This window comes from Zeugodacus cucurbitae, chromosome 5, assembly GCF_028554725.1.
Source record: "Zeugodacus cucurbitae isolate PBARC_wt_2022May chromosome 5, idZeuCucr1.2, whole genome shotgun sequence".
Taxonomy (NCBI): Eukaryota; Metazoa; Arthropoda; class Insecta; order Diptera; family Tephritidae; genus Zeugodacus; species Zeugodacus cucurbitae.
The window spans coordinates 13,852,976-13,872,434 of record NC_071670.1 but is presented as its reverse complement, the minus strand read 5'-3'; the positions used below and the strand labels follow the sequence as shown (position 1 = coordinate 13,872,434).

Here is a 19,459-nt window from a genome sequence, read left to right as displayed (position 1 = left end):
TTCATATTTATATACACACAACATGGTTTAAATATTTATCAAATACAGTTATGTTTATATGTGTGTCTCGTGCTATACATAGTCATTTTTTATTGCATTCTCTCTCATTTGCCACACTTTCACACTCACCTGTCATGCGGCGCTTTATCCTTTTCTCCTTCATGTTGCGTATCCGCCAGCGCGACTGTTGTTTCGCTGTCATTTTTCTTATCCTTCGGTTTGATGTTGTTGCCATCGCCGCCGACAGTTGTGCTCTGGCCTTGTGCGTTGTTATTGTGACTGCTGGCAATTTCTGTGCTGTCGCTACTGCTGGCGGCGTGTTTATCCTGGTTCTCGGTCATGCTGTCGATTGCTAGACGTTTAAACTGTTTGTTGTTATTGTTGTTTCGTATAAAATTTGTTTTTTTGTATTTTTTATGCACCTATTTTTATTTAATTACGTTTAAGCCACACTTTCCGCACTTGCACAAATTAGCTTCTTTTAATTAGTTGGCGCTGTTGCGCTTATATAATCACTTGAATAATTTGCAATCACTCTTTGAACTGGTATTACAGGTGTATGCTGTGGCCTATAGCCAACATAGATAACTCTCAATCACTTTTTGTAGTTTTTATGGCTTCGCTGCTGTTGGTAATTTATCATATGTATACCGCTGGTTGGGTGGGGCGTATGAGCAACGCTTTCAATGCATTTGAAAGGTTTTCAGAAATTTCAGCTCATATCATTTTATATTCTTTATTAATTATATAGTGATTAATTATTTTTCTCAAAGACGATGTATACCTTGTTGGTCGAATTTCAAAAGTCTGTCTTTGAATGCCTGTAAAAAAAATAAAATAATAAAATGCTAAATTTTTTTGTAGAATTTTTCGACATTTATTTATTTCTTTTTATCTTTTCTATAACTCCAATCTATGCTTCTAATTAATTAGTTCGAAAAAATTAAGTTCAATATCTTTTCATCGAATTATTAAATAATTATTTATTAAAATATTTTAATTTATCAAATAAAAATATCAAATATATTAATTGTTTAAAGTACACTTTTCTGCTTTTACTCCTTCCCACAATCAGAGTGATTGCTACCCACTCACTACCCACTCTCAATTACTAATTTATTTCGCGCTGTGTAAAAGGTCACGCCTTTTGTAATTAATTGTTCTCTTTCTTTTAACCGGTTCACTTCAGGCATTTACACTGTCTGTGCGCCACCCAAAGTTCACGGTTACAAAAGTCTATAAAAGTATTAGCTTTTTATTCATTTGCTCCGACTTCAACGGAATACATTTCATTACATGCTATGCTTTAGACAACAATTTTTAAATGAAGGACAAGATGGTGTTGTGTGTTTAAAGGTAAAATATTTCAAGGGAAGTCAAAGCCGTCCGAATCCGAAATTCTTAACCATAGTTTTTGTGTGGTTTGTTATCAATATTGATTTACCACCACATTCGACCTGGATAACGGAGAGTGAAATACCATGTAACTAATAATTACAGATAAAGGACAATACTTTAAGCAAGATCCTTTTTAATCCAACCCAGTACTAAACATAATATATAAAAAGTCTTGAGGTCGATTGACAAATTATATTTGATTTCTGCTAGTAAATCCCTAGTCCTAGAGATGTTCACAAATTCTCAATCTTCGTCTGGGAAGAATTATATAGCAAGATACCAATAGCTTCCTAAAATTAACGCTACGGTAATCGATTCTTGAGAATTTTTTATACCTAAATAACGATCCATAAACTATGATTGTAAAGTTTATCTATCGCACGGTTTCCGACCATATTTTTCATAATTGACTTTTCTCCTGCAACGTAGAATTGAATTCAGTTTGTGCCTTCAAATAGAGACTTTGAAGGTTTAAAAGGTACCCATAAAGCTAATATATATTTTCAACGTTGTAATATTGAATAATATTGTCCACATAAGTTGTAATAATACGTTTTCATTTAATATCCACTCATGCTTGGAATTCTAAAGAAGTTTATATGAAAAAGGTTTTCCAAATTTACAAATTTGTGTATTATATGAACTTTTTCGATAACAGTAATTAAATTAAATTAATTTGTTAGTTCCATTCTCATGCATGCTTGGAATTCTCAACAGGTTTATAGCTAAAAAATATTATATACCGCTATAGTTTATCTTTATATGGAATACAAAATATAGTTTCTCACTAAAAATGAAATGGCATACCAAATAGAAAATTTGATGCCAAAGGGTTTATAGAGTGACATACTATTTTTATATTCATGAAGTCAGCATAAAATGTAAAAATATTTACTTTTATCATACCTTTTATTATTTAAATTATCTTAAAAACTGAACTGAATTCTTAAAAATGTAATATACTCTATGCGCTTTGGAAAACAAAATATATAAATGAATATATTTAATTATTTTACTATTTGTCGTGTCTGAAGCTAATAATATCAAATAAAAATATAAAATTGACCCACCCTAATGTATCCTATTTTGTACTCTATTAAAATGATATATATAATTGAGCGTCTTCCGTTCATCAGGTGTATGTGGGTTAAGTCACTTTCGACACTTTGATGAACTTAAATCTCTACGACCCATCTCTTTCTATTTAAAGAGTAGACAAGTTTTGAAATTTGTTTTTATATATTTTTCTACTTTGTTCTTCTTGTTTTTATATGCTTTTAATACTTTTTTCCCCGTAGCTTTGCAAATTAGTTTGCAACTTTTCCATGCATTTTCATTTCACTAATTGCATTTATTTTTTAATATATCTGGCTAAATGAGTCTCAATCGGCTAACAGGACAACACATTACACGTAAACACCATACCAACACCAACACCTGAGAAGCTCTAATCACCCTGGACACACACCATTTCCACATGCAAATACACATCACTAACACGCTACATTCAGCACACTCACCACATCACCACTTACCATCCACAACACTCAACACTACACATCAATACTACACATCGATACACCAATACACACACATACATCAAACCGATAACAGCACACACGAGGACACCACACCGGCCACACAATCTCATACAAAAGGGATCGCAACAGGAGATCTCGCCCCTTCTTTTCGATACGCCGTCGAGTACAAGTTGTCACGCGACGCTGTTCTAAATCGCAATTTTATTCCATCCCTCCTCATAATTGTACTAATTGCCTATTAATTTAAAATCTGTTGAATAAAGATCCTAAGTTTGAAAAAACCAGAAATTACGAAGTGAATACTCGTTTGAATAATTGGTTAGTGTGAGTGCAAAGCTAAAAGGTGAGTGCGGAACAAATAAAGTGTCTAATATCTAAACTCGATTTTTTATTAAAATTTTCATTGTTTTTCTTATTGTTGTTATTATATTTATGGTTATTAGCAATAAAACTATTTTATAAAATGAACCGTACTCATGCCATTTCCTGCTCTGTGGTAAGTAAACTTTGCAGAAGGCGGAGTGTAGATGGGATGATATGTGTGTATAAGTGTTTCGATATGTGTCTATGATTTAAATTCTGTTTTACACGCGTACAGACAAGTTTCTGTGAATAGTCACACATCTATTTATTGAGATGTTTATACACAAATACATGGATATATAACCGTAATTCGTTTTTAAATGACTTACGGGACTCTTAGTAACTCTTCTTCAGCTTCTATACGTTCCTCCCTGTGTATGTATATATGTATATACCCTTGTGTACTTTTGGTGGTCATAATTGCTTTTAATGTCATTTAAAGGAGGTAAAAATGTAGTAAATAACTCGTCACTTCATAAATATTCACACATATGTGTGTGTACATGTTTTAATTGGTTTTTATTGATGTTGTTATATATTGTATGTGCGGAATATATATATGTACGCACGCAACTGCAACTTGCCCATTCACGTAATTCGTTTAATGCTGCAAACACTTGAACACGCGAAAACAAGTTCATAACAGAGTGAGTGAAAAAAATCGTACAGAAGAAGAGAATTTAACATAAATGATTTAAAAAAAATTGGGAAAGCTTAGATTACAATATTAGGTCTACAACTTTCCTTCCGCCGTTACATCCGAGAGCATTCGATGAGCCTCAGCCGCACTTTTCTTGGAATTAAAAATAAGGCAAAATTTGCCGCGAATGTCATGTATCCGGCTGAAAAAGTGACATTTTCAGTTGAGAATAAGTTTGGGATGCAAACAGATCTCTACAAAATTTTGTAGGGTAAATGTTGACACAAATGTCCAAGATCGATTAAAAACGATTTAATCGACCAGTGCTTGAACCTAGAGACATCTATTGGAAAACGGCGGAAGCAAGGTTTCATATATGCTTACTTCGAGCTTTATTCTAAGGTTTTAAGTGAAACTTTAAACCAACTTTCTAGACGAAACCAACATAATAACTCCCGTTTTAACTCATAGACCTTACAGTATTTTCAGTAAGCTCTAGGTGCATGCTTCTATCTGACTAAGTTTATCTGTCTACAGTTCTATCATTTATGGAGGAAGCAGCTTCTTAAAGTTTATCAAAATGTAAAGGTATGTTTCTAAATAAAGTGGTTTCTGTCATAGCTATTTGTTATCCAAATCTTATGAGCACACTCAGTCTAAATCATGTAGGATCTCGGAAGAGGTTGGATGTACTTTAGTTTAAACAATTTGAAAGCTACTTGTTGAGTGAAGTATTTAGAACACCGAACTTAATTGCTATAAATCAATACACCTTTACGAGTGTATTCATTCCTTTATCACACACTGTTCATAAATGCATTTGCGTGCATTCGCCAATGTGTTATATTGTACACACAGAAGAGTACTTAATTTCGAGATAATCACTTGATATTAATGAGTTTTCAAAATGAACGTGTGCAATTTAAAATTACTTACATACAACAGTACATACATCGAGCATTTTAATTGACTTGCAGAACTAAGATAGATATATCACCACTTTCCTTATATTAAACGTCCACTAAGAAGATATTAAATCAATAAACTTTCAGGAAGTCGTAACAAAGATTGAATCAAACCAGATCACGTTCCAACAGAAGAGAGTTAGTGTTCTTGAAGCTAAGAAACTATATGTCTAAACCTAAGTGAGGTAAGTCAGTTGAAGCACCATTGTACAGTACGATACAGTACGAATATAAACTAAGACTAAATTCCTAAAAAGTCATAAGCCTGAAATTGAACACGAACTCATATTTCTACCGGTCTGAAAAACTCGTTTTCAAATCAGTAACTGATGGCTTCTTAACACCAGATATAAATCGATCGGTTTAAAGCTCTAAATTAAAAGAACCAAAATGATCACTTACAATCCTCTACCTGAGTGGTTTCGGAGTAACGATTGCGAAGCCGTAGTTACTTAAACAACGTTTCCTACTGTTGACTCTTCAGCGAACAGATGGTACAGATCCACAGTGAAAGTAATTTTTACTTGGTGTCGGAAGTCCACTAAATGGTTTATTCTGTCTTTTAAGTAACGTCGGTCATAAGTAGATATTATTTCAAGCATTTCGGATTTTTTCATGGCTGTTAATGTACAACGGATGGCTAACTTCGAGTTCTTCGAGTAAATTTCGAATTCTATTCTAACAACAGTTGAACTTCCATAACTCTAATCACCATAATCCACAAAAAAACTTCGAATTGGGGAGACTTCGAGTTATGGCAGGTAATTTGTATGAAATTTGACTTCTATTGCCGATTCAAGGGTTCGAGTTATGGAGAATTTCGATTTATAGTAGTTCGAGTTATGGAAGTTCAACTGTATTTACTAAGCACACTATGGTTTCGAGCACTGGGGTCGCAGTTGCTGCAGATAGCGAACAACAATTGAAATATTAGCTGCTGTTCTCTTATTCTTCAACTCTCTCTTCAATATTTTAGCTTTACAATTAGTTACAAAGAGACTTAGAATATTACTTAGGATCAACAGACAAAACACATGGAGGCTACGCTTTATTCAATAATAAGAATAAGTGGCGATTCTTTCTAAACAACATTGTCTAGGTTATCATTTTACTCGATATGATATTCGCTGGGGTCGAATTAATCATTAAACAGCATAAGAAAGACAACACTAAAATAAAATGTGTGCTCAAAAGCGAGCTAAAAAATGATTTGTGCTTCCCAGAAACACGAGAGAAGGTAAACAACTAAAAGACCCAAATATTTCAACAACAATAAATGCTTTCGGGTTCTTTTCTATGTAAAACCACAAAAAAGAATTACACATAAAAATCATTAAAAAAAATGTCGTTACTAACAGAGATAAAAACAATAACAACATAAAGTGGAAAAAATTAGCATGTAATAATAAAAACAAAAGCTCGGGTGCTCGTAAAAGGCACAAAACTCGTAACAAAACAAGTAAGAACAAAACAAACGCAACGCTCAGCACACAACGCATAAACTACATAACTTTCTACTTTCACTTATCTAGCAACATACTACCACCTGCTGCCACCGCTTACACCACACACCGCTAGGTGGGGGTGTTTTGCGGCGCAGAACTTTATTTATTGCCATACTGTGGCAACGTTGCACTTATTTATTGTCTATTTTGGCTTTTATTGCTGCTACGGTTTACGATAATTTTTGCATATTATAATTTCCTTCCTTCTTTCCTTCAACGCGCCATACATGTATTTATATTATGGGTACTCATATGCATAATGAACGTGTGCGGTATGCTTGTAAAGTTATGTAGAATTTTAATTATTATATTTAGCTCTGAATTTCATTTGGAAATATTAAACTGAGAATACTAAATAAAATTAAGAAAGCTTATGAAACGTAGCGTTACTTAAGTTAACTCGACGTAATTCACGAAACTTAACCTAATGAAAGTGAAATTACTTTAGGAAGTTAAATTAATTTATTACGATTTATTTAATTCAACTTAATTTAAATGACTGAAGTAATTGAGCAATAATTTTGAAGTATTTTGCTGTAATTCTTTTTGTTTGACTTAACTTAACTTGGCATAACCTAATTTAACTGATAAGTACATAAGTAAGGTAAATTTAAAGTACTCTCTTAATTTTTATAAACTTTAAGTTATTTAAGTTAACTTAACTTGACTTGTCTTGACTTGACTTGACTTAACTTGACTTGACATGAATTACCTTAACTTAACATGCAAAAAACATACAAAAAAAGCTTAAATAATTTATTATCTTTAATTTTATGTAATTTCGCTTATCTTCTTAACATAAAATAATATAACGTAACATAACTGCAACGAATGAAACTGCAATGTTTTAAACTTTACTTAGCTTAATTGGTATTAAACTAAATTAACAGAACTTAGACTATGATACCATGAGTTCAACAGTATTCAGGGTTTGCTCAGTCGATATTGAAAAATATTATTTGTGTCGATGTACTCTAAATTAACCTTTTACTTAGTGACCCGCATCACTAAGGCCGCCTTATCTAATAAATCTTTACAAATTGACGCAGCAAATACTTTTAAATTTCAACAACCGCCCATTCTTTGCCCACTCAACTTGCCTTGCGCATTGTTATCTTTACTTATCTTCTTCATGCATATCCATTATATTTTCCGAACTGAGCACTTATAATGCTCCGAAAAAATATCTCGAATTTTTTGTGCATATATGTAACAATCGAAAGGTGTGGTTTGGAGGTCTTCACATATACAAGTACGAGTGTATATTGTTGGTCTGGTAGCATGGCTTTGTGTGGGTGTAGTACAAATTAAGCTGTTGCTGTTTACTATACTCTATACTGTTGTTGTTGCTCTCATTCACACAATAAAATGATATTCACTTGTCTACCACGCCTTTACGCCCACAATATGCAGATTGGTTCATGGACATTCCAAGTCAACGCCTGGCATATTGTTGCTGTGTCTTTCAATGTTGATTGAGTCTAAATATTTCTAGTATCTCCGTTATGCTTTTGTTGCTATTCTTGTTTTATTTACATTCTGTAGATGTGCTTTTAGTCAGTATTGTGGAAGTATATATATTTTGTTGTGATTTTCGCATTGGGTGCTGATGGTTATTGTAGATTTGTGAATTTGAAAATTTTCTGAAAATATTTATTTATTTTTTTCTCCATTTAATTTTATTGCATAAATAGTTGCTTGTCATTGATATACTCTTCAGACTATTTATTATGGTTTTCTGTGTAAACGGAAGCTGTTTAGAGCTGTCAGAATGTATTAATAATAAATAAAATAATCAAAAAATTCAATCAAGTAGATTTAACTACGCATTGAATCCATGGCGACTAAAAATTAATTCAAATTTCCACATAACATTTATATCATTTCGGCATAAGTGTTGAAATTTAATATTGAATTGCAATTAAAGGCGGTATTTATTATTGAAATACGAGATTTTTTATTGAAAGAATGCAATATCAATAAGACGTTTTCAATGAATGGCAAATATTCACTAAAAAATTAAAAAAAAAAAAAATAATAACGTATTTTTATACTCTATTTACTTGATTTTTTTTCAGTTTTTAGATTTAAAGTCTAATATATTCTAACGTTATAGAAGCTTTATGATTTGAAATAATTTCTCTATCTCTAATGAAGTCAAGCGAAAAGATTTTCGTTTGTAATATAGCACCCAACTTCCTTTCAATACTTTAATTTTTCAGAAGATTCAATGAGTCAAACCAGTCAGCACAATATACATATATATTATATTATATATATTATTTTTATATATATATATTTTATTTTATTTTATTTTATTGTATTAAAACAATTTTTTTTTTATAAAACATATACAATTTATTTGGTGCATGCTTGTAAAAAAAATTAACACGCATTCAGTCACACTCGACGCCAACAAAGTTTACGTTCTAACTTAACACATGGCCTTTCGATGTGGAACTGATTATACATTATTTATTTACCTTTTGCCATGTATCATGCCAGCTTCCATACACACGCGTACACAGTTAAATTGGTTTTTTGCTACCGAAAATTATTTCATGCCGAAAATATATTGATAAGTACAGTCATATACATATGTACATACATATATAGTATACCGTTATCAGTGGCAATGAATTCTGTGCACTATCTAAGCGCTGATTAAACGGCTAATTGCCACACTAATTGATATGATGTTCATTTATGTATGTATGTATGCATTCGCACTTCAAAATAAACAAAAACACGAAAAATGCTGAGAGTTAGGCTCGCTTGAGAGCAGCTGGTGGATTAATGTTTTCCTGCTCGTCGCTTGGAAAAAATTGCACTGAAATAATTTTACACTAACAACTACTGGTGGTCAAGCATTTGAAATACTCCCGCTTGTTACTTCATATTTTGAAAGCTTTCTTCAAATGTGCTCTCTTCCACACTTTCACTTGTTTATATTACACATTCGCTGCCGCCGCAGTCTTTCCATAAACCACTTTTATTTTTATTTAGACCTTTTTATTTCTTTTTTCTCAAATATTCAAAAAACCACAAGCGTTCGTTCTCCGTTGTGGAACCATTACCGGCGCGAGTTTAACAGCAACTGAGTTCGGCCAAACGGCGATATTGTTATTTATGGCATGACCGACTGTTGAGTTAACATTTCGCTGTTACGAAGTAAGATGCGCAACAGCGCTGGGTGGGTAACTGTATGTTCGTCGGTGGCGGCGATGTTTTCTTACGACACTGTGGAGGTCAAATAACGGTTGGAAAACTCAGCTATGCTTGAAGGATAGGTATTTGCATATATATATTCCACGTTTCCACGTATATCAGCAGAAGAGCAGTCCAATCCATGCAACAGTTTGTTAAGAGCGAATTAAAGAGTTAGGCTGGTTAGTAGTTACGCATTTAGTAGCGGTTGATTTAACCGAGGACGATATGGAAAGAGCACATTCTATGGAAGATGATGTTCAGTCTTTGACTACATTTTTATTTCAACCGCCAATAAATTAGTAAAGCTGGCATCTCTGAAAAACTACAGATGCTAAGTAAGAAACTTTTTCATTTAAGAAATACACTCAAGACTAATAATAACTTTTAAAGCGATTATATCCGATTTTTGGTTCTTCTGTTGATTTCTTAATATGTATTCACTATGTGATATGTATACACTGGAGCGACATCTCACCTTATAATATGAAGTGGTACTCCATCATCCGTCCGAGCTTGTGTTATTTTGAACACAATGAAATCCAGTTTTTAGATTCACATCTCACTCTCTAATCAGATCCAAATCCGTGCCGATACGAGCGCAATACAATTCCAAGTTTACCATTCCGACTCTTTTGAAATTCTAGGTTCATAGCATAGGACATTGAGCTCGCTTAAGGCTTTATGCGCTGTACATGATTCCTTCAGCTGTCAAACTAAAGATATTTTTTGTAAATTTAAGGCTTTTTTTTTTTGTATAAAAACGGTTATAAATGTCAATGTTACAAATATCGATGAGCCTCAGCCGAACCTTTTCTTGAAATTAAAGAAGAAAAGCAAACATTTCCACAAATGTCGAGAATAAGTTTGGGATGCAAACAGATATCTACAAATATTTTGTTGGGTTAATGTTGACACAAATGTCCAAGATCGATATAAAAAAATCGATTTAAACGACTAGTACTTCACCCTAGAGGTATCTATTGGAAAACAGCGGAAGCAAAGTTGTAGACCAATAATTTAATTGGAGAATGAGTGAGACAACATCTCAATATATCGAGTGACCCACTGAGATCCCTGAAATAACATAACATTTATGTCAAAATCTAGTTTTGGAGTTGATGTTTCTTCTTAAAGAGTCCAATCAAGTGGTATCCAGCGATTTATAAAAGCTAATATCTAATATTAAAACAATTGACAGATATTATTTCTGAGGATAATATGGTTGAGAATTCGCTCACATAGTGAAAAAGAGATGTGTATCGTCTTAACAAATGTGTAAATTTTACAACCTCTCTAACGGTAAAATCCAAGTCCATTTTGATTATGTAGACCCGACATTCGCTGGAAAAGTTAGTTCATGCTCATAGTCAAAGAGTCAAAGCAAATATTCATGATCTCCAACGTACATCCTTTAATTTCTGAATCATAACTTGAGCAGCTATTCTCTGCTGGTCCACGAAAAACAGCTGTTAAACAAACTCACATGTCACTGTTAACGAAAAATGTTATCAACAGCAGTAAACAACGGTTGTTAACATCGCCGAATATAAACACTGTTAACAGTTTGCAGACACTCTGTTAATGCGCAAAGGCCACCTGTTCAACTTGAAATGTTACAAAGGATATGTTGAAGATTTACAAGGGCACAAACACAAACAAACAAGATTGTGTTACATACCAATGTACATGTGTATATCACTCATCACTGGCTAATCTCGTATCGATTGTCTCTAACAAATGAGCTAGATAATGAAGTGATTCACTTAATTAACAAATTAATTAGTTTGATTAGAGGCATAGAAGCATGTGCCGGTAAATGGCATAATTATGTACTGTTATATTTCATGTGTATAGAAACTCGCATATGCGTATGTTTGTTAAATTAACCAAATTGTACCAGATGGGGCTGAAAACATATAAAAATATATGCATACATTTGTAAGTGTACCCATTCAGTTTAAGAAGAGTCAATTTTGTACGTGATTACACTTTTATTTCAGTCAAAATATTCTCAAATCACTATGTAGTTGTTGCGTCACCTTGTCTCGCAGTAATTCGACGAAAATAGAACAGATTATTTAAGGTGAACCAGCAGATAGATACGATTTGAAGGAATATGAGAAGATGTCAAGTGCCTAACTAATAAGATGCTTTGAGCAATTTCAGCTGATAAAATCGTACAGCATTGTGCAGTAAAATAGAATAGCCTATATCAATTTCTTTAAAACTAATTTGTAAAGATATCAATTTCGTAAAGTGCTCTTAATTTATAGAACTTCTGAAATGCTTTTATTGACTTCAGTACATACATACATACAAAGAGTAATAGTTTTTTTCTTTACTCTTTTCTCGAGGAGTCGAGCCCATAACCTAATTCAATACATGAAACCCAAATTTCTGGTCTGAACCGTATGATTTTCGATTTTGCTAGTTGTTTTCGAAGGCAATGGTGTGAAACCAAGCCTATTCCTATAATGATTTATAATTTAATTAGAAATATGAGAATCATCCTTCACTTGGGTTTCATTGTTATTTTTTTCAAATACTACAGAACGGTTCCATTCTTGTATAGTCACTTTCCAAATACTTGACCTTTCAAACTCGAAATCCTTTAATAATTCATCTCCGTCAGTAATTTTTAAGCTTAAATTAAAGTCCGTTGGTATAAAATTATTTATGTCACAGAACTTGGTTAGGTGTTTAAGGTTCTCTCAAATCTTTTTTAACATAAAGTAAAGTTCTATTATAAGAAAAAAATCAAATGACGGAAGGGTTTGTTAGACTTTGACAATTTCCAGAAAATGAATGGTTCTCGGAGGAATACAACTGTTTTGAATACACGCTATTTTTCTCAAAAAATTATGACTAATAAGACAGCTAGGTTGAATTTTATAGTGCCTGTAGTGTATGCTGTGAGAAGCCACGTTGGCACTGATCAATTTAAAGTTTCCAAAGTTGTCTATTATTATGCGAAGGTAACGCAGCTCCATTTTTTGTGAGCTGTGTGGTTTAGCGGAGACATAACTGCGAACGATTTGTTAAGCTAAAAGTTCTACTGACCTTTCACAGGTTTTGAATTTACTACCTTTCGTAGAAGATGGATGAGAAAATGGAGCTACAGCAATAGATTGTGTGGGTGAGAAGAGCAAACTTTGGTTAAAAACGTGATGAAGTAATTAGAGATTATGTGTTGAACTGCATGACTCGATTAGCTGTGTCCTGTGACATACGATACGATACATATTTATGTACATAGAAGTGTATGAAGAATGTCGCGTCCTTTGCGTAGGTGTCATTGAGTATTGACTATTGCAAAAGTTGATAACAAAGTGTTTAACTTAGCTAACACTCTTTAGTAAATACTGATAAAGATGGCCAGAAGACTAGTAGACAAACTAAGATGTTGCATTTATACATAATAAGATGTTAAGCTCATCTGAGTATTAATTAAAAACGAAAATGGGCACAAATTAACAGTGAAAGAAGTTTGTTGCAATCAAATTTTGTTAAACAGTTATTTTTCAAATGAATGCGTTAGTTGGACTTTAGAGGCTAAAATTAATTTGCACAAGTTAATGGTAGAAAAATATTGGCTAGCTGATTAAAGAACTAAATACTTAGAAGATTATTATGAATATGCGTATGAGCTTGTGTATGAGTATAAAGATGACTGTAAATACATGTCTGAATATTTATTGTTTGAAGGCTAAAGTCATGAAGCATAAAACAAAATACCATGAATATATGAGTTCAAAGAAGAATATGAGTATGAGTATGTGTATAAGTATAAATATGAGTATAAATACAAGTCTGAGTATTTGGTGGTTGAAGACTAAAAATATGGAAAATAAAGAAGAATATCTCGAACATAAATCTTTGTTCAAATATGAATATGAGTAGTAAAATTAATTATAATTGCGAGTATGAGTATTTGTATTACTTACAGAATACTAACTAATTACTCATGAAGGTTAAAATTACAAGAAGTTATATTTCAATAGCTAAGAAATTATACTCAAGAAAGAGCTTAGTTGCAATACTCTCTCATTAGCCCTAATGAATCCTTCAATTAGTGGTTTCGTGTATTTTTAAAAGCGCAAAGAGGAGTGTATTGTAAATAACTCATAAACAAAGAGAATTCTTAAAGCGCCTTCGTTTTACAAGCATACGAGAAATCGCTGAAAGAACCAAAGGCTCTCCCAAAACTCGAATTTGAGAAGTATTTCGATGATTGGAAGAAGTGCTGGCATAAGCGCCTATTTTAAAGGCGACTACATTAATGTAGCCGAATGAATTTTTTTTTTAATAAAATTATTAAGCTCCACCTCGCTCCTCTAATCATGCTTAGTAGAACCTGCTCACTTGCTTGGCGTCGCAGCTTCTGGCGTTAAGCTCTATATAACATTTGCGCTTAATGGATATTAAATTTTCAAACTCAAAAACTAAAGTGAAAATATTTTAATTTATTTGATATTATTATTATTTTTAAATAATAACAGACAAAATTTAAAACTCATAACAGCTGACCTCATTAATGTATGTTATTACACGCTTTTGCTTTAGCAACGTTAATTGTAACTAACACCGTTTGCTTATTATAATCTCTCTTCTTTGTAGAATTACCTTTTGTTTCTAGCTTAGTTTAGATTATTAAAAATTTATTTAGCTTTGATTCAACATACCGCGTTGCCTCAAGTCTTTTATAAAACATATGCATACTTTCTCCCGACACAACGAAAATTGTATAACAACAGTTGAGTTGGTGGGATTAACTTCAATAAGCGCTGTCAAAAAAGGAATGTGGAACAAAGAGCATTAAGCGTAAAATTTTAATTGCGATAACATGATTAAAAATGTAAAATATAGCACTAGTTAAAAATTGTTTAGCTTTTTTTGTCACGTGAAAACTGATTTTTGTATTATATATACTAGGGCCTACTCAACAAAAGTTCATGAAACAAAATGGCACGTCAGATTTTCTTCTGATATCAAAGTACATATTTTCTTTAAAACTATAAACATCAGCTACATTTAGAGTAATTATTGTTTAATATAGAATATTCTTTAATGCTTTTTTTGAATATTTGACTGCCGAAGGGTTTTTTTAAGTCTCCAGCAATTGTCTGCTAGCATGCATGCGCTCCACTTCCCTTGATAGCGCTTTTCCATTGAGAAAACGAGAGGTTCCGTCTTGTTCGTCATTCACAGAGCACACCAATTTGCCGGAAAGAAATCGAGATGAGAGTTCAGTATATCATATACTATTTTTAAGAATATATTAAATCCCAAAGCTTTATTTATTAAGTCTTTGTAATTTTCGCGATGTATGATTTATGGTATGGTTCCCTAGAAAAATTACGGAAAACGATCATAAAACCTTTCCAAGCGAATTTTCTTTTGATCATTGAGTTTTTCTTCAAAGCTCGTATCCTTTAACAGTTGTCGTATTGGTGGATCTACAAATATTTCCACTTTCATTTTTGGCTCACTGAGACGTGAATCTTGTTTTTCTCATTGATTTGGTAGGTTAGGCACAAAGAGTTTGACATTATGTAGGATGGTTCTGTTATCCAAAGACACAGTTTGGGTACTGGGCAGTGTGTTTGTATATTGTTGTAAAACATTTTGTTTGAGTCGAATCACTTACCTGATCCTCTAATTCGGTTCAAATCAATGGTTTAGCAAATTTAGTCTAATTAATATTTATACTCTCGCAACCTGTTGCACAGAGTATCATAGTTTTGTTCACATAACGGTTGTTTGTGTCACCAAGAAATATAAGAGTTAGATATGGGGTTATATATACATAAATGATCAGGATGACGAGTAGATTTGAAATCCGGATGTCTGTCCGTCCGTCTGTCCGTCTGTCCGTCTGTCCGTGCAAGCGATAACTTGAGTAAAAATTAAGATATCTTAATGAAACTTGGAACACATGTTCCTTGGCACCCTGAGGAGGTTGCTTTCGAAAATGGGCAAAATCGGTCCACTGCCACGCCCACAAAATGGAGGAAACCGAAAACCTATACAGTGTCATAACTAAGCCATAAATAAAGTTATGAAAATGAAATTTGGAACATAGGATCCCATTAGGGAGGGGCACATTTGGATGTAATTTTTTTGGAAAAGTGGGCGTGACCCCGCCCCCAAATAGGTTTTTTGTATATAACTCGCAAACCAAGAAAGCTATATAAGCCAAACTTTCTGCAGTCGTTTCTTTTAGCCATTTCCTTATACAGTCCAAAATGAAAGAAATCGGATAATAACCACGCCCACCTCCCATACAAAGGTTAGGTTGAAAATTACTAAAAGTGGGCTAACTCCCTAACGAAAAACGTCAGAAACACCAAATTTTACATAAGAAAAGGCAGAAGAAAGCTGCACTGAGATTTTTTTACAAAATGGAAAACGGGCGTGGCGTCGCCCACTTATGGGTCAAAAACCATATCTCAAGAACTATTCGACCGATTTCAATGAAATTCGGTACATAACACTTTCTTGACACCCTGATGACACGGGTGGAATATGGGCGAAATCGGTTCACAACTACGTCTACTTCCCATATAACCCAATTTTGAATTCCATCTGATTCGTTCACTTTATAATGTATTCATAAGGAACCAATGAAGCTAGCGGAATAAAACTTTACACAAATACTGTATTTGAGCTGTGACATCACTTGTGGAAAAATTGTCAAAATCGAACCATGACTTTTCAAGGCCCCTGATATCAAACATGAAGAACTCAGTGCCTAAGGTTAATTTTTCACCGAAAATATAGGTAAATCCCTCAGATATTTTAATGTAATTCATTCCCTCTGAATTTTTTTCTTATAACAGTTTCTCTCTGTACCTGAAATGGTAAAAATTGGGTCATAACTTCCCCCAGATCCCATATACCTAATTATAAGTAATATTAAATTAAGTGAGCGTATAGTCTTCGATACGTTGTATCTTGGTGGTGAAAACGAGTGAAATCGGTTTAGGAATTACCTCAGTCCCCATATACTATTTATGATGATTTTCGTTATTCTATTGAACTTTATGCCGAATATATGGGTCGAATTGTGTTGTCTTTATAAAATTACATCAATAAATTGCGAGAGTATAAAATGTTCGGTTACACCCGAACTTAGCCCTTCCTTACTTGTTATATATATGTACGTGCTCAATGTAATTTTCCATAACAGAAAAATTTATTTCTCTGGCCCGTTTTGAGTTTTTCATATACCAAACTAATACACACATATTTTTCTAACAAGTATTTACTTCCGCAGACTAGCGTACAGCAGTCTTTACTATCGTAAACAAACAAAACATAATAATAACCTTTATACCCATCACACAAAAGTGTATTTTTATTGAGGACATCCGTTCGAGTGATTAAGGATATTAAGTAAATCGAAATATCAGCACCAAGTATTATACGCTGCATAGTAAAGCCTTTACCGCCTTTTAATGCCAGATGGCGTTTATATTTCCTTTTCTCTAACATATATACACAAAAATCTTTCACTAATATCGACGATACAGTAGAATCGCGCAAAAGTTAACTCGCGAGAAAGTTAAACCTTCGGCTAAGTTTACCAATTTTGAGCGTCCACGTACTGCTCTAAAAAGTTAACTTTGGGTTAACTTTTTTTGAGCTTTTCTATTTTTTCAAACCCAACCGTTTGTTTGGCAAGAAAAACAAGCTCGGGTATTCGCCTCATTGCTATGTATTCCCCGAATTTCTATGTAAAAAATTATAGTCGGTGTCGCGAGGTACATACATACGTAGTGTGTCATGAGCGTTTAAACTTGCGAGTTGTTTATGGTTAGTGTGTTAAAAAATGCCAACAAATCAGAGAAAATCATTGCAAATCAGATTAAATTTGCATCAAAAAGCTCTCAAAAATTTCAAGAAAAGATTCGGTATTCGCCACTTCAAAATTTGTGGGGAAATCCTCTCAAGCTGCAAGTCAGGAATAACACCGTTAATTCATAGTTTGCGGGCAAAAATGAATGAAATGGAATGCAGCTTTATAACACAGATGAATCTGGATTATTTCATCGTTTCCTGCCCGATAAAACATTTGTCGCGGCAAACGAAAAGACGGCACCTGGCCGAGAAATAGCAAAGGATGGAATCACATTTATGTTGTGTGTGAACGCAGATGGTAAGTTGAAACCATTGATAATTGGTAAATCCGCAAACCCCCGTTGCTTCAAGGGGTTTGAAAACCCATTGGAATATGCTAACTCGCAAAAGTCTTGGTTGAATTCATAGCTATTCTTCCGCTGGTTCCATCATTCCTTTATTAAGCAGGTAAATTTATTTTTTCTATCCTTATAAAATATTTGTCAAGTTCGCAAATTTTCTGCTGAAAATAATTTACCACCAAGGGCATTATTGCTGATTGACAACTGTACTGCACATAAACCAATTGACAAGTCAGATGATGGAAACATTGCGGCAATGCTTTTACCACCTAACGTGACAGCTGTTTTGCAGCCCATGGATCAAAATCCCATAAGACTGGTCAAGTTAGAATACCGGACTAAACTGTTATGGAACATTGTAGCACAAGAAAACATTTCGATTGAGAATATTTTGAAAGGACATTCAATTCGTGATGCCATCTTGCTGCTTAAATTAGCTTGGGATGAATTGCCAAGAGCTGTGCTTATAAAAGCTTGGAAAAATATAAAACAGTGGGGCGATGATCAATACGACAGCGAAGACGAAATTCCATTGCTTACATTGATTAGATCAAATAGTTCTCACGATGATACACTTCGAGAGGTACAATCGTTATGGGCCAAGGTGGGTGGTAGTGACGTCAGCAGTGAAGACATCGAAAATTGGAACGACGATCAAAATACGGAAGATGATGAAGATTTCGAAGAGTCTGACAATGAAGATGAAGAACCAGTTGTCGAGGAAGATATGCAACAACAGAAAGACAGTTTTTCCGAAGCAGTTGAATGCATCAATACCTTGATAAAGTGGTATGAAAACAATAATGATGCAAATCAGATATCACATCTTATTAGTATGCGTACGAAAATTGTCAGGAGCTTTTACACAAAAGAAAAGAAACAAACAAGTCTCGACCGCTTCTTTAAACCAGCCCTTACAAATTAATATGTACATACATATGTATGTATAATGTGAAAAAGTACAAACTAAATCTAAGTTTATGTTTTGTTAAAAGTAAAAGTCAGTCATGCAAATAAATTGAACGTATTATATCACCAAAATTATGTTTATTTCCGTTTTTTTTTTTCAAAATCGAAACCCCTTTGGAAAAGTTAATATTTCGGAAAAGTAAAACACCCTTGGGACATTTTGGTTAACTTTTTCGCGATTCTACTGTATTAAAAATACTTTACTTTTCTCGACCAGAATTAAAACTGCCATCCACAGAGTGTGGGTATTCAGCGCTCTACTATAAGGGAAAACATAAATATTTTTCTTGTTTTCTTTCTTATCATGGTTATCATGTTGACTTCTAAAGCAGTGGGCTTATACGCATAAATCTCCGTATAAATCTGCAATTTATTAAAACAATTAAAAAGAAAGCTTAAACAATGTCCTGTCATTTTCTGAGCCCCATGAATCTTACTGCAGTGTTTGCTCATATCATGTTCGTTCGAAATAGTCAAATGTTCGTTTTATTGTCAGAGTTTCTCGAATCGCTGTGATCTCAGCTTTTCAGCTACAGAAACTACTGATTGTTGTTGCTTAATGTTCCCAATTTGTCTACCAAACTCAGTGGTGTAGTATAAATATTTGTGAAGTAGCCAGGTTAAAGTTCGTGCAAGATATATCGGGCCAATATGTACCAAACTATAC

General features: G+C 33.4%; 2 protein-coding genes across 3 annotated transcripts in view; one reads left to right on the top strand and one right to left on the bottom strand.

Moving 5' to 3' along the window:
* LOC105219499 (uncharacterized) overlaps positions 1-725 on the bottom strand; it is an 84,756-nt gene extending 84,031 nt beyond the window's left edge. The window contains exon 1 of one of the 2 annotated variants that reach the window (XM_054231514.1): positions 130-725. In XM_054231514.1, coding sequence (XP_054087489.1) covers positions 130-341 — 212 coding nt within the window. In that variant the 5' untranslated portion in view covers positions 342-725. The remainder of the gene's footprint in view (positions 1-129) is intronic. The other variant, XM_054231513.1, reaches the window with a different exon arrangement.
* Positions 726-17,635: 16,910 nt separating this feature from the next.
* On the top strand, positions 17,636-18,748 carry LOC128921947 (jerky protein homolog-like). The gene is made up of 2 exons (XM_054231010.1): positions 17,636-17,780; positions 17,970-18,748. The coding sequence occupies exons 1-2, from the start codon at positions 17,636-17,638 to the stop codon at positions 18,746-18,748; spliced, it is 924 nt and encodes a 307-aa protein (XP_054086985.1).
* The last annotated feature ends 711 nt before the right edge of the window (positions 18,749-19,459 follow it).